The sequence below is a fragment of the Tribolium madens genome, unplaced genomic scaffold (assembly GCF_015345945.1).
Source record: "Tribolium madens isolate multiple individuals breed KSU strain unplaced genomic scaffold, Tmad_KSU_1.1 Scaffold_20;HRSCAF=117;Tcas5.2_LG4, whole genome shotgun sequence".
NCBI classification, from domain to species: Eukaryota; Metazoa; Arthropoda; class Insecta; order Coleoptera; family Tenebrionidae; genus Tribolium; species Tribolium madens.
The window spans coordinates 1,611,422-1,625,626 of NW_025400985.1; the positions used below are offsets into that span (position 1 = coordinate 1,611,422).

A 14,205-nucleotide genomic window follows, 5' to 3' on the forward strand; every position below is an offset into this window, starting at 1 on the left:
TGGGTACGGCCCTGTAATTCGCGTTTCTTTGGCTAGCATCTGCTAATGACGGCAGTTGGATGCGCCGGAAGTAAATTTCCTACCTCAAATAAAATCTACAAAATCAGCGATTGTGAAAAGTAAATATGCAAAGGCCATGTCCAGTGAGCAAAAGTTCATTTTCCTCATGTTGCAAACAGATCAGGCATTATGTTACGCTTTTTGCATTTTCCTGACAAGGCTTTTTATAAATCGATACATGTACTTTCTAAGGCGTTCAGTTACTCTCAAGATGAAATACCGCAAATCTCTTTAAATTGTTTTAGGAACAATGAGTACGTGAGCTGTATGGCAAACGTCTCCAATTTGAAATTTATGGAATTCGATGTGTTATTGATAGCGCTCGTGAATAATACACAGAAGACACAAGAGATATAACGTTTTGTTTCAATTAGTGAGCTTAATTAAAGTATTTTGGGCTTTGGTTCATCGTGTCGGAAAATGACTGAAACTTAATGAAATCAAGCCACGCTGAAAGCTCATATTTATCAGAGCAGAATGCGTTTGCACTGAAAGTGTGTTTCAGTGTGATTGATACGTGCACCTACAAACACAGTTAGTGTTAGGTCCCCAGATGTCGCCACTACCCACATCAAATCAATCCTGACGTCATCGGCGTCGGAAAGTGGGCGCCGACGCCGTCGACGCTTTCTGTCGGTGCCCAGTATAACGTCGACCGCGTAACTGAATGCCGGTGTTACAGTGCGCTATAGTCTTGCACAACTTTGGTACTTAAATAAATCGAGCTTTTGCTACTATGCTATAGTTGGTGCTAGATAAGTGAGTCTTGCATGACCCCATCACGTGTGCCATTCATTTCTATGTCTAGGACGCACTTCAACAAATACCGCCAAACTTTCAAACTACTCGAACCACCTGTTACTATCAATGCGCGCCTAAGACAAAATTCAAAAAACCTCAAACCTCAATTCGCTAAAACGTGTTTAAGAAAATCAAATCAAATTTTTGTTGTTAAATTGCTGATGCAAGTTGGGTTTTTTCCAGTGATTGTCTGTAATTTGTGATAGTCGTGGTACTGAAAATTTTTGTGTTTAGAGAGACCTATGGTAGTAAGTGTTTGGTGTTAGCAGGCAGGTGGAGTCTGGTGGGAGTCGTCTTCGACGGGAGCAGCGTGGAGCGTCGTCCCTTCTTCGCCAGGTCCAGGGTCTGCCAGAATGAGCCATGGCGCAGCTACCCTCGCCGCGCTTGCGCCACTACAGGTCCGCACTCGCACGAATTTAGGCTCCCGGGGCACGCTTAAATGCACCGCAACTAGACAACTCGCACTCAGCACAAATTTGCCCCGATTTTCTACCCCCTTGATTGATTCGCGATGTTTTCCAGAACAATGACGGCCATCTGCTTCGTCTGCAACCTTCCGATCCTCTCGCACCAAGTCGGTCTCGTATGGCAGGGCGGCAACGGCTGGGACGACCTGGTGCGCGAGCAAGTCGAAGAGTCGACCATCAGACAGCGTCTGGGCGGCCGCAGAGACTCCGCCACGCAAATCTGCAGCATCTCCCCGCCGACGGAGACCCAGGAGACCTCGCCGCCGACGTCGGGCACGACGCGCCGTCGCCGCAGTTCCCTTGCGCAACTCACCGACATCCTCCGCGAATGGGGCGGCTCGACGAAGAGCCGCCAGAAGCAGCTGTGTCGCAGGGAGACTCTGGCGGATTTGGCGCGCTCGCTGCCATGGGGTCGGCAATCCACCACCGAAGCCGGCCCCACGCCCAGCATCTCCACCGCGCGCAAACGGAGAGAATCTAGCGCCGACTCCGGCATCAGAAGCATGGGCTCCAAGTCGCGACGCGACTCCCATCACACTGCCATTTCGGATTTCCGATCGGAAGTTGCTAAATTATGGACGAGGAGAGAGTCAACCACGACGATGGTGACCACGAGCACGTCCCCGAGACGAGGTAGTGGCGAATCGAGCAAAAGCGGACGACGAGACTCCGTCTCGCACTCGCATGGGGCTTCCAGGAGAGGCTCGGGGGAGAGTGGACGTAGTGGACGACGTGACTCCACGACGATTATCACACCACCGCCACCGAAAATCGTAGCCGCGCAAAAAAAACGCAGAGATTCACGAACTATCAATGACACTCCTTACTATCGACAAGAACAAAGACCGTCAACGTCGTCCACAGCGTCCGATTCAACACCTCTTGTAACACAAAGTGTGACAACTGATACGAGTACAACAACACAAGTTATTTCACCTCCTACTATTATCATGTCCAGTGTTACACCTCCAGCAACCTCTCCAACGGTGCAAGCCACCACTCCAACCCATCCTTTGTTAGCCACCCGACGCGATTCGACCACACAATGTGGCCGTTTGGGTCGGAGAGACTCCCGGAGTCATGCCAGTCCGGAGCGTAGTAGCAAACTCTCGCGTTTGCAACGCCAAAATACAGCATACGATGAGAGTTGTTTACCACCTGGGGGTTGGAGTCGTCGAGGGTCACAACCAACAGCTCTTAGTCCCGATGTTGATGATACAGGTCGCAAAGCACGTCGTGATTCACTTAGTCCGGACTCGGCTTCGCGGAGTCGACGTGACTCCAGGTCGCATTTAAGCCCGGATCGATCCGGGGAAAGAGACATTAGTCCGGTTAGGCGGACACGACGAGGACGCTTACGACGACAATCTACCAGTGTTGCACGAGGTGGAGGACCAAGATCCCCAGATAGTTCGAGTTGTTCCAGTAGAGATCCTAGTCCTTCCAATAGACCCGTTCCTCCTCCTACTGAAAATTACAGACCGACTATTCGAAGACAGTCCACAACTGAGGAGATTCTCATCGCGAGAGGATTCCGAAGACAGTCAACAACGGAGGAAATGATCCGTTGTCGAAATTTTCGGCGACAAAGCTCGCAAAGTGATGATTGTCAAAGATATAGAGGGAGGAGGGATTCGAGTGCACAAATCCTCGATGGTACAATCGCTTCCATGACTGTTGAAACTTCCAGCACATTCTTTGACTCGAGTACACAAACAGGTAAAGGTTTTAGTTTGTTTGATAAGCGACCAATTCAATGTGCGCGCCGTCATTTCAGTAATATTTGTGATAACACAGTTGGTAATCGATCGGGAGGTGGGGCTAAGCGCCCCGACGCTGCTTCAGTGGTGCCGTGGCATCCGCAGCACGTGGACGTCGCCGTCGTGGTCGTTTCCTCCATGCATTCGAACTAAAAAACCATGATAGTGGCTTTTGAAATGTCGGGAGTGGCCGTTGACGCCCTTTTTTAAAGCCCCCATTTATTTATTTGCAACTTTGGAGTATGACCTTTCAACTGCTGAAACAGGTACTTGATCTCGTAAACTGTTGCGCCTATCTTCGAAAATCTGATAAGAATTCATATTAAAATATCGACAAGCTGTCATCAACGAAAAATATTACTCTCTTTTATTCACGCAAAAATGCAAATTTATCTCGCCGTCACTGCGAAAAATAACAGCAACAAAAGGCGCTTTAAATGTAACGTCGCGGTTTTAATACACAACGACAATATTTAAGCAATTTAGCTATTTTTTCTTCAACCCTGAAATGTTAATGTCACCCAGAGAAGACGTGATATCACAGGAAACAACAGTGATTCAACTAGTGGTCTAATCAACAAACTGTGGTTGAAAGATGAAGATCCTTCTATTTTTAAACTAAAAAACATCAGCTTTGAAACTTTCAACATTCACTAAAAATAAGTATTGAATTTCGTGCTGTACAAATAAACATTCGTTTTGGAGGCGAAAATTTTCGGTCCCTTGAATTTATTTAATTGTTTCATCTTGGTTTTATTTAAGTTAATATCGCGACGGATCGATGGAGTGGTAGAAATAGGACAATACCGTCGAGATTTGATCGAATGAAATTGGTTGATTGTTTTTGAATATTGCAGAACCTTCGCCGCTGTACGACAATAATCACTATCACGAGGAATGTTTGCGATGCAATTCGTGCGGACTCAATTTGACGGGTCCCAACCAGAAGCGAGCAAGACGCTTCAAAAACCAAATACTCTGCGACTTACACTTCGCTGACGTTGCTCTTATGGAGTGTTCCGACTTCATGCAGCAACTTCGTGCTTTCAAGCCGCAGTCATTGGGATGTGCTGTGGCGAGAAGAAAGTCCTCAACAACTCTTATTTTTCCTCTACCACCGCAAGCCTGTTCAGGTAAGCCAAAACACATTTGCTTTCTCTTCAACATTTTTATTAAAATACAATCTATCTACTTGAAATAACAATTCAAATTACCCACAATTTAAAACGGTTTTAAAATACCAAGAATTGGGCCTAGTATTGGACCTAGTAAACCAAATATTGGTCCCAATAACGGGGCTAGTAGGCCTAATACAGGTCCCAGAACACCTCCTAGCATTGGGCCCAACAAACCCAATACTGGTCCTAATACACCGAGAAGGAGGGGTCCTAGTATGAGTATAATTGGTCCCAAAATGGGTCCAAGTATACCTAGTAGAGGTGCTAATAAAATTCCGAGTACAGAAAGTACAAAAGGTAGTATTGGTCCTAGAATGGCAAACAGTGGGCCTAAAAGGGGTCCTAAAAGCACTATAATTGGGGCTAAAAGTGGTGTCAAGGGTCCTAGTACAGGACCAAGAAGACCTAGAACAGGTCCTATTGAGCCAACAAGAGGCCCTAGAAGTAAGAGAATTGGCCCTAATAGTCCCAAAAATGGTGCTAAAAGAGGCGCTATTGGACCTAGCAACCCGATCAAAGGACCAAGGAAGGTAAGTAAAAGCGGTGCTATGGGACCCAGTAGTCCAAGGAATGGTCCAAGAAGGCCTAAAATGGGCAAAAGGGGAGCGATTGGACCCAAAGCTGCCAATAAAGGAGCCAGATGCGGTCCTAAAAGTGGGCCCAAGAGGATTAGTAAAATAGGCAATAATAATGGCCCTAGACCGCCAAATATTGATAAAAATAGGGGACCCACAAGTGATAGAATTGGACCCACCAAACCCAAAATTGGTGCAATTGGCCCGAAAACTGGTGCTAAGATTGGGCCAAGGAAAGTAAGTAAAAGTGGTGCTATGGGGCCTAGTAGTCCAAGGAATGGTCCAATCAAGGGTCCTAAAAGTGGCCCAAGAAGGCCTAAAATAGGCAAAAGGGGAGCGATTGGACCCAAAGCTGCCAATAAAGGAGCCAGATGAGGTCCTAAAAGTGGGCCCAAGAAGATTAGTAAAATGGGCAATAATAATGGCCCTAGACCGCCGAACATTGATAAAAATAGGGGACCCACAAGTGATAGAATTGGGCCCACCAAGCCCAAAATTGGTGCAATTGGCCCGAAAACTGGTGCTAAGATTGGGCCAAGAAAAGTGAGTAAAAGTGGTGCTATGGGGCCTAGTATTCCAAGGAAGGGGCCCAAAAGAGGCCCAAGGAGGCCTAAAATAGGCAAAAGGGGTCCAAGAACTGGAGCGATTGGACCCAAAGCTGCCAATAGAGGAGCCAGATGAGGTTGAAGTGGGGCTAAAAGTGGGCCCAGTAATGGTCCAAGAATTAGCAAAAGTGGTGCCAAAAACAGAGGAAAGAGGGGTCCCAAAAAGCCTAAAAGTGGTCCCAATAGAGGCAATAAAATAGGACCAATTAGTAAAAGTGGTGCCAAAATAGGTAAAATTGGATTTAAGAGTGTTAGAAGCGGTGCTAGTAAGGGCAAAAGTGGGGCTATAATCGGTTGTAACATAGGTAATAAGGGCAATAATAAAGGTCCTAAAGCTCCGGGTAAAAAGGATAAAAGTACTGGGAGTAAAAGTGGTCCCAGAAGTAAAAGCAAAGGTCCAAAAATGAGTATAAGAATTGGTGTGAGTACTATTGGTACTAAAGGTCCTAATGCTGTAATTATTTGAGGAAGGAATTGTGGTAAAAGTAGAAGAGGAATCGGAGTTAGGTGGAATAAAAGGTTCAAGAGCCCTCCTCCTGGTGCCAAAATACTTCGAACCAGGGTAATAATCGGTGTCAAAAATAGGGAAACCCCGAAAATTGCAGTAGTAGTAAAAGGATCAGGTGGTACAAAATCGGGCAATAAAGCGTAAATCCCTAACACAGTCCTAATAAATTGCCCAATATTTGGTAAAAAGTTGGGTAATAAATGTTTCAACAAAGTCAAAATAATCAAACTGAGTGCCAAAGTGGGTAATGACAAATTGTTACCTAACAAGTTTTGTATAATTCCATTTTTCACTAAGACCTGCCATAAAATTCCAAAACCAATAGGCCCAAAAGCTGGTAATAGAACGGTAAGTGGTAACACAAACGGTAAAAGTTTCAAGATTTTTGCCCCCGCTTCAAGGGGAAGATTCCCGATATTTACCAACTGAGCAAGTACTGGATCTATACTCTGCACTATTCTCTTCAAAATGTCTCTTATTACGGGCACGTATGGTGTTAAAATCGGTGCAAAGTAATTCACAACTGTCAAAACAATCACTCCAAGGGGGCCAATTGCGGTCAAAGCTAACAACAAAAATGGAATCAGCAAGGGGGCGAAAATCCGAACCAACACATTTAGCGGTGTTTGGGCGAGGTGGTTGAAAACAGCCAAGTCTCTTATTGGATCCGAAGCTAAAAAAATTTACTGAAAATAAACATCACTCAAAAATAAATTTCCTACCGATATTAGGGACGTTAAGCAACAAAATAAGCGACGAAATCAAAATATATTTTTGTGCACCCATTTTGGAGTTTTTTCACATTCTTTTTTTTTGAAAATTTTGATTTATGAATATTTTTGGCACCGCCAAAAATATTTCTACTGAAGTCAATGAGCCAACGTTGGGTTTTATATTGCACAAACTGTGAGATAATTTTCTAAATAATTTTTATCATCCACAACAAATTTGCACAAGTGAGTGCAAGCACGACATCCAGTTACGGAATTTGTTCCAAAATTTAAAAAATGATTATGTAACTCAGATAAGGCAATTTAGAATATTAATAAAAATAAAAAAACAACCAGCGACCAGTTAATGAAATTAAAAAAAAAATTTTTGTAATATTACGTACTCAATTTTTGATTTTATCCTCTTAGTTCTTTTTTATTTTCTCTTATTTTTAATTCCAATTTTTTTTTAATTTTTGAGTTTAGTAATAAATTTTCAATAAAACATCTCTCTTTCTTTTTTTTAATATTCACTTTTTCCTTTGTTTAATTTCTCTATTTCTCCTCAATTACAAAAATACTTTTTGGAAAAGTCGGTATTTATCGGTAATAATTTCCAAAATATTAATCAGACAGCTTATTATTATGTTTGATCTGTAATTAAGATTTATCTTAAAATTATCAAAAGCACTGATCCAAGTGAGGTAAGAATGTTTCACATGTTATAATAAATTGAAAGAATATTTAATTTTTTAAATATAAAACAACCCACAACCAGTTAGAGAAATTTAAAAAAAATTCTCTTTCGTAAAACATTCATTCAATAGTCAATTTTTTTCCAAGTCCTCTTAGTTCTTTGTTAATTTTTCTTATTTCCCTTCATTTAAAAATAGTATATTATGTTATTAGGAGTAAAAATGTTAGTTTTTTTGACGAACGTAGTGAGCAACTCCGAGCAACATATACTGTTTTATCTACAAACGTATTCAGATCGAGAGTACAGAGCAACACTATAATTAGCCAGTAAATAAACAAAATAATCAGGACGCTTTGCAAGTGATGAAATCATAACAACGTTTATAAACACACTTTCGGAATTTATGTTGACATTTTCAAAAATGTTTATTAAATTAACTAGCGCATGACTAGTGCAGTTAGTAGTGCAAAATGTCTAATATGATGATCTACAATGTAAACAAAAATTGCTAAAGCAGCGAAATAACAATAATGTTATGGTAAAAGTAAAAACGATTAGGCACAAAAGTAGAATTTTTGAAACGTGAAACTTTTTTTTGTGACAGTTAGTCTTTTTTAAAAAGTAATAATTTACAAAATGTTGCGATCAATCATACTTTTTTATCTTCATTTAAATATTATTAAAAAATAAAACAACAATATCAATTCCACAGTTTATTATTCTTTCATTTCAAATTAAACCTAAAAACGGGCCAAGTACTGGGCCTAAAATTGGTCCCACGAGTGGTAGAAGTGAAAGCAAAGCTTTTTTGTGTGTCATATTTGAAAAAAAATGAATCAATTAAGTGGATAATGATCTAACAACACAATTGCTTTACATCCATTAAATTATGACAAGAATGAACTTTAGTGTAATCAAATAATAAAGTAAAGCACCGGTGATAATCTTCAGTAATTTAAAAGCTCTCACTGTATCGATCGATTTAATATTATTAGTCTGAAAAAGTGAAAGTTATTTTCAGTTTGAAAAACACTATTTCAGAGACATAAGCAAAAGTTATTTAAAGCGCAAAATTTTTTGCACATTTTCTTGTCCTTATCAGCAATGACGAATCTCTTGAATAAAGTTAAAACACGACAAAAAAATAACAAAATACAAAAAGGTCAATAAAGGAGTTCAAATACAACACAAAAACTCATTTTTGGCGTAACTTTATTTGTTACATTGCGTCCTTTAAAATATGATTAAAAAATACTATTTGTACATATAAATAATTGTTTAAATTAGGGTCAGTGGCCAAATTTTTACATTTTCAATAACGGAATTAGCGTCGGACCTATCGTTAAAATTAACGGAAGTATTAGCGGCAACAATGGTCCGTGAATTGGTGTTAATAAGAGCAGAAATCCTAAAATTAGAAGTACAGGTAGCATTGGAAGCAATTTTGGTCCAATTTCTATCAAAATTGGTAGAATTTTTTCGGGTAAATGTAATAGAATTGGCCCAAATTGTGCTAAAATTGGCAACAATGCTGGGAATATTACTGCTAAAAGTAAAATTGGAAATAGGGGCCCAAGTACTGGTGCTAGGGCAAACAAAGGACCTAGAATTGGGAGTAAAGGGGATAATTTTGGTGCTATTAGATCCACAATTGGTCCAATTATTTTTATTATTTTGGGACCAATTGAACCCAAAATGGGTGCTAATGCTGGAAATAATACAGGACCTAATAACAACGGTAGAAGTATAGGAAGTAAAGGTCCTAGCAGTGGTAGGAGTGGTAGAATAGGGAGCAGTGGACTGAGTTTTGGCCCAAGGGGACCCAAAAATGGACCAATTTTTCCCAAGGTTGGAGCTAACATTGGACCTAGAGCCGGAAATAATTTTGGACCAATCACTAAAAGTAAAATAATTGGAAACAAAGGACCTAAAAGTGGACCTACTAGAAGCAAAGGTCCTAGAATGGGGAGAATTGGGCTTAGTTTTGGCCCCAAGAGACCCAAAAATGGACCAATTTTTCCCAAAGTTGGAGCTAATATTGGACCTAATGTCGAAAGTAATGTTGGAACAAATATCAAAAGTGATATTAGTGGAAGCAATGGACCTAAAAGTGGACCTATTAAGAGTAAAGGTCCGAGAATAGGGCTTAGTTTTGGTCCAAGATGTGACATCAGAGGCGCCAATTTAGGCATTATTCTGGGTCCAAGTACTAAAAGCAATATAGGCAAAAAGGGCAACAAATGTGGTGCCAACATTGGTAAAAGTAGCGGCCCTAACATAGGGAGCAAAGAGCCTAAAATTGGTAGTAGAGGACCAAAAATTGGCCTTAGAAGTCCCAAAATTGGTCCTAAGACAGGTCCAAGAATAGGGCTTAAAACAGGGCCTAGAACTGGTCCTAAAACTGGAAGTATCGCAGGTCCTAAAACCATAAGTATTGGTAGTATAGGCACAAGAAGAGGGGCTATAATTGGTAATAAATGTGGCCCTAGTATGGGCAATAACAAAGGTCCTAGTAGCATTAGTAGAGGAGCTATAGGTTGAAGTGGACCTAGAAGAGGTTCCAAGTTTGGAACCAATAACGGCCCTAGTGCTATAAACAAGGGAAGAAGAATTGGGCCAATCCCAGGAATTAACACCGATGCTAGTAATAGTATGGGCAATAAAATCGGAAGTATTGGAATAAGTGGTGATAATAAAGGACCTAAAACTGCTAGTAATGGTAGAAATAACAACGGTGCTATAATACCTGGAAGAATTGGCCCTAAAACTGGCCCCAAAATTGACAAAACTATTAAAATAATTGGCAAGATTGGAGCTAGAGGCCCTAGTAAAGGTCCTACTAGAGGCGCAAGCGGCCCAAGAATCGTACCCAAAACTGGTAAAACCACAGGAATTAAAAGTGTCAAAATGAGTGGTCCTAAAGGACCTGCAATTGGGGACGCAAGAATCGGCAAGAAAATGGGACCAAGGATAAGAATTGGTACTAGTGGTGCTAGTAGCGGAAGCAAGGGCATTAAAACTGGCCTTAGGGCCTCTAATAGAGGCACAAATGGTGCTATTAGAGGCTGAAGTAGTGGCAATAATGGAGCCAATAGTGTTTGAATCGGTTTTGGCAACATTGGTAATAAAGCAGGGAGAAGAAGAGGAAGCAAAATGGGTAACAAAGGTCCCAAAAACTCCACAAGAGGGGCAAGTAATGCAGGAACTAATAGTTGCCCTAGTAGAGGCAATAGGGGATTTATATGTTTCAAAAGTGGTTTTATGGGTGAAAAAATTTTGGCAAGTGGTGTCAATAAAGGTAATAGAGGTGTTAGTAAGGGTTTGACTGGCGATGGTAAATGTGGCATAAGCAAAGGGAGCAAAACAGGGGCTAGTAGCGGTAATACCGGGCCCAAAAATGCTATAATTGGGAAGAGTAAAATAGGGATCAAACCTTGAGCTAGTAGAGGGAATAGTGGGATTAGAGGATTTAGAGCAGGTTTTAACGGCTCTAGTAATTTTAATAGTGGCTCTAGCATTGGTAGTACTGGGGCAAGAAGTGGTCTCACGTGTGGGGGTAAATGTGGTACTAGCACTGGTAGTAGAATTGGTGCCAAAATTGGTAGAAACATTCCTAGTACTTGTATAATAATCGGCAAGATTATTGGTAGTACAAATGGTGCTAAAAGGGGCAATAGTGGACCTAACTGATCAATCAGTGGTTTCAATGGTTTAATTAATGGTAAAATTGGACCAATGACACCCACGAGAGGGGCCAAAAACGGTTGTATAATAGGTGGGAAATGTGGCATCAGATGTGGAAGCAAAACTAGAACTAGAATTGGTAATAACGGTCCTAGAGCCATAATTAAGGGCAAAACTAACAAAATTGGTGCTAGTTGACCCAACAAGGGTAATATTGGTGCTAGAGGAGCTAGTAGTGGTTTAAATGGTACTAATTTCTCCAACACCGGTGCTATTTTAGGCAAAAATTTCTCCACTAGTAGTTTCAAAGGATGAGGCAAGTGGGGTAGAAGTGCCGGAAGTAGTAGTAAAATTGTTAGGGGATTTAAATGTGGTAGTAGAAACCCAAGAACAGGAGCTAGTAGTAAAGGTACGAAAAGTTGTCCTAGTAGAGGCAACAAGGGAGTTAAAGGTGCTAGAAGTGGTTGCAAGGGTGCAAGTGGCCCCAATAATGGGGCAATCAAAGGTATCAATGGTGCTAGTAAAGACTGGACCGGTTTAGGTAAATGAGGTAAAATAACGGGGAGTAGAAGTGGACCCAAGGCTGGAATAACAGGTCCTAGAAGTAGAGCAATTGGTAAAATCATTAAAGGCCCAAGTGGTCCTAAAATTGGTACTAGTGCTGGTAAAATTTGGGCTAAAAGTAGTACTAGTGGTAGAATGTGTCTTGGTGCTAGGGCTCGTCGAATTGCTGTGACAATTGGGGTTAAAATAAGTGCGATTGTGGGTACTATTGCTAGAGTGATGGGTCCAATGGGCATCCATACCGGTAACAAGGCCACTAACCCTAGTACAATTCGGATAAAGTGAAACACTGTAGGGACAGCTGATGGCAAAAAATGTCTAAATAATGTTAAAATTATCACTGAAATGATTAAAGTCGGGAGTGATAAATTGTTACCCAACAAGTGTTCAACAATTTCGTGTTTTAATAATAGTCGAGAGACGATTAAGAAACCAATGGGGCCAATAGCTGGTAGTATTGCAAGAATTGGAAGAATTTTAGGTAGTAGCCCTAGTAGTCTTGGTATTGCTTCTAGTGGTAGTAGCCCATAATTGACAAATTGGGCTACAATTGGGTCAATACTCTGCACAATCCCTTTAAGAACTTCTTTCAAAATTAGTGCAACTGGTGAAAAAGTGGGAGCTAGAACTAGAAATAGCAACCCAAGAGGTCCAATAGCTGACAATCCTAGCAATAGCAATGGTATCAACAACGGTGCTAGTTTCAATGGAAAAGGCAATGAAGGTTTTTCTACAACCGTTGTCGATTGAGCAACAAGTTGATGACCTATAAAATGATTTTCTAGTTGATTTTTCTCAACTGTTGATTATCTTACCTGACACCAAGAAGACATTACAAAAAAGTGTAGTAAACACTAGGAAAAAACACCTCATTGCAATCATTTCTACTTCACATTTTTAAAATAGCACCGTTTGAATTGAACGCAAACAACAGTGCTTTGAATTATATACACTTGCGACTCAATTGAGATTAAAAACGACCTTTAGATATCATTTAACGTGTTAAAAATTTAACAATTAGCACGGTATTTAATCCAGTTGTGTTATAATTTGTTGTCAGTGAAATAAATTGCATGTTTATCACCCTCTTGGTGGAGATTATTTCGCTGCAATGAAGCGGACTGACTGATAAAGAGCGACCAAAATTGAGTTAATTTTAGTGTTATTTTTTTTGTAAACTTTCATGCAAGCTAATTAGTAGTAGTTGGATTTGTGTTGTTGAGTCAATTTGTATAACGTTTCGCCCGAAAATTACCGCAGGGATTAATTAATTATTTACTAATCGGTTAAGAACAATAGAATCCGATTTTGTGCTAATTAATTATGTCTCTAATTAAGTCCAATACGCTAAACAAAAAACTTGGTCTTTAGAACAATATAAATGACATAAAAAGTTTATTTTCAGATCTTCTGTACTATTATTTGCAGGACTTGAGAACAATTACACGATTTTTTTTCTCTATTTTTGCTGAATTTAATATTTAGAACATTTAGAAACAATGTTCAAAGATGCAAAATGCTTCGAATTGTTGAGTTTTGAGAAATAATACACTACTATTGAATTAAAAAAAAATGGTCTCAAACATGTTTCTGGATTTTTTTACAAATTGTCCAAAATATCAAAATATTTATTTCAAATTTTTTTGATTTTTTTTCAAAAGTAACATGCAAAATTAAAAAAAAAATAAAAAACCCATATAACATATAATGTTCAAAAAGAATTATGTAATTTCTTTAATTCTTTTGTAAAACTTTGATTAATCAGTCCGAGAAAACCATTTGATGGATCGATTTCAAAATAAATTCAGGCTTATATTTTGATACCTTTTGTGATAACATATTTTTGAATGTTGTAATTTCCTCAGAGGAAAATGCTCTAAATTCGTTAAAAAAGCATAAATAACACATTTTATCCTAAATTTTGCATTTTTTTACCACAAATTTAGGATCTTTTCAATTTGGAGTTTTACAGTAAAAAAACATTCTAAATCTACCGAAATTAACAAGAATTACACACGTCAGAACTAATTTTCATTTTTTCTTCTTTGTTTTGGCAAAATCTTTGGAATTTTTGTGAGTTTCTCAGTAAAACACGCTGTAAATTCATTGAAGTAAGAGAAAATAACGAATTTCAAATTTGCTTTAATTTTTTTTCTTGTTTTGACAAAAAACGCGCTAAATATATAGAAACATGAAAAAATAACATATTTCAAGCTTAATTTTGCAATGTTTCTTCTTTGTTTTGCAATGAGTGAAAAGTGTTTTGCTTTTCTAAGGGTTACTCGCACAATTTTCTGTTTTTTTTTGACAAAATCTTTTCAATTTTTGGCTTAAAAATAAGCAAAATTGCTCAATAATGTCTGAAATAGCGAAATTTTAAATTAGAACGAAGAATTTCTGTTCTATTTAAGCAAAATCTTTTGCTTAAATAAGCGAGTTTCCGATTTAAAAATTTGGTGATTCCGACCTAAAACGATGATTTTTGGCTTGTTTTCGGCGAAAATTCTTAAATTAAGTGCGTTTTTAGCTCAAAACCCTTAAAATAATATATATAATAATAAAATTGTTGCATTTAATTTAATGGAAGAATTCAAGA

At 39.3% G+C, this 14,205-nt stretch overlaps 3 protein-coding genes across 4 annotated transcripts in view; 1 reads left to right on the forward strand and 2 right to left on the reverse strand.

Moving 5' to 3' along the window:
- The first annotated feature begins 717 nt into the window (after positions 1 to 717).
- The window catches only part of LOC123004844, a 60,367-nt gene continuing 46,879 nt past the window's right edge, over positions 718 to 14,205 (forward strand). Inside the window, exons 1-4 of one of the 2 annotated variants that reach the window (XM_044398317.1) lie at positions 718 to 819; positions 1,131 to 1,259; positions 1,384 to 3,047; positions 3,946 to 4,221. In XM_044398317.1, coding sequence (XP_044254252.1) covers positions 1,222 to 1,259; positions 1,384 to 3,047; positions 3,946 to 4,221 — 1,978 coding nt within the window. In that variant the 5' untranslated portion in view covers positions 718 to 819; positions 1,131 to 1,221. The remainder of the gene's footprint in view (positions 820 to 1,130; positions 1,260 to 1,383; positions 3,048 to 3,945; positions 4,222 to 14,205) is intronic. The other variant, XM_044398318.1, reaches the window with a different exon arrangement.
- LOC123004847 lies at positions 4,242 to 6,817 on the reverse strand. The gene is made up of 2 exons (XM_044398320.1): positions 6,677 to 6,817; positions 4,242 to 6,627 (listed from the first exon to the last, which is right to left on the reverse strand). The coding sequence occupies exons 1-2, from the start codon at positions 6,738 to 6,740 to the stop codon at positions 4,310 to 4,312; spliced, it is 2,382 nt and encodes a 793-aa protein (XP_044254255.1). The 5' UTR covers positions 6,741 to 6,817; the 3' UTR covers positions 4,242 to 4,309.
- On the reverse strand, positions 8,557 to 12,563 carry LOC123004845 (proline-rich protein 36-like). Its single transcript, XM_044398319.1, has 2 exons — positions 12,425 to 12,563; positions 8,557 to 12,375 (listed from the first exon to the last, which is right to left on the reverse strand). The coding sequence occupies exons 1-2, from the start codon at positions 12,489 to 12,491 to the stop codon at positions 8,666 to 8,668; spliced, it is 3,777 nt and encodes a 1,258-aa protein (XP_044254254.1). The 5' UTR covers positions 12,492 to 12,563; the 3' UTR covers positions 8,557 to 8,665.

What these genes read in the sequence shown, in the direction of transcription:
- LOC123004845 (XM_044398319.1), bottom strand. Translation starts at nt 12,491, where the DNA reads ATGATTGCAATGAGGTGTTTTTTCCTAGTGTTTACTACACTTTTTTGT. An exon ending in TAATGTCTTCTTGGTGTCAG is followed by an intron (nt 12,376 to 12,424) that starts GTAAGATAATCA and finishes ATCATTTTATAG; the next exon opens with GTCATCAACTTGTTGCTCAA.
- LOC123004847 (XM_044398320.1), bottom strand. Translation starts at nt 6,740, where the DNA reads ATGGGTGCACAAAAATATATTTTGATTTCGTCGCTTATTTTGTTGCTT. An exon ending in GCTTAACGTCCCTAATATCG is followed by an intron (nt 6,628 to 6,676) that starts GTAGGAAATTTA and finishes AAATTTTTTTAG; the next exon opens with CTTCGGATCCAATAAGAGAC.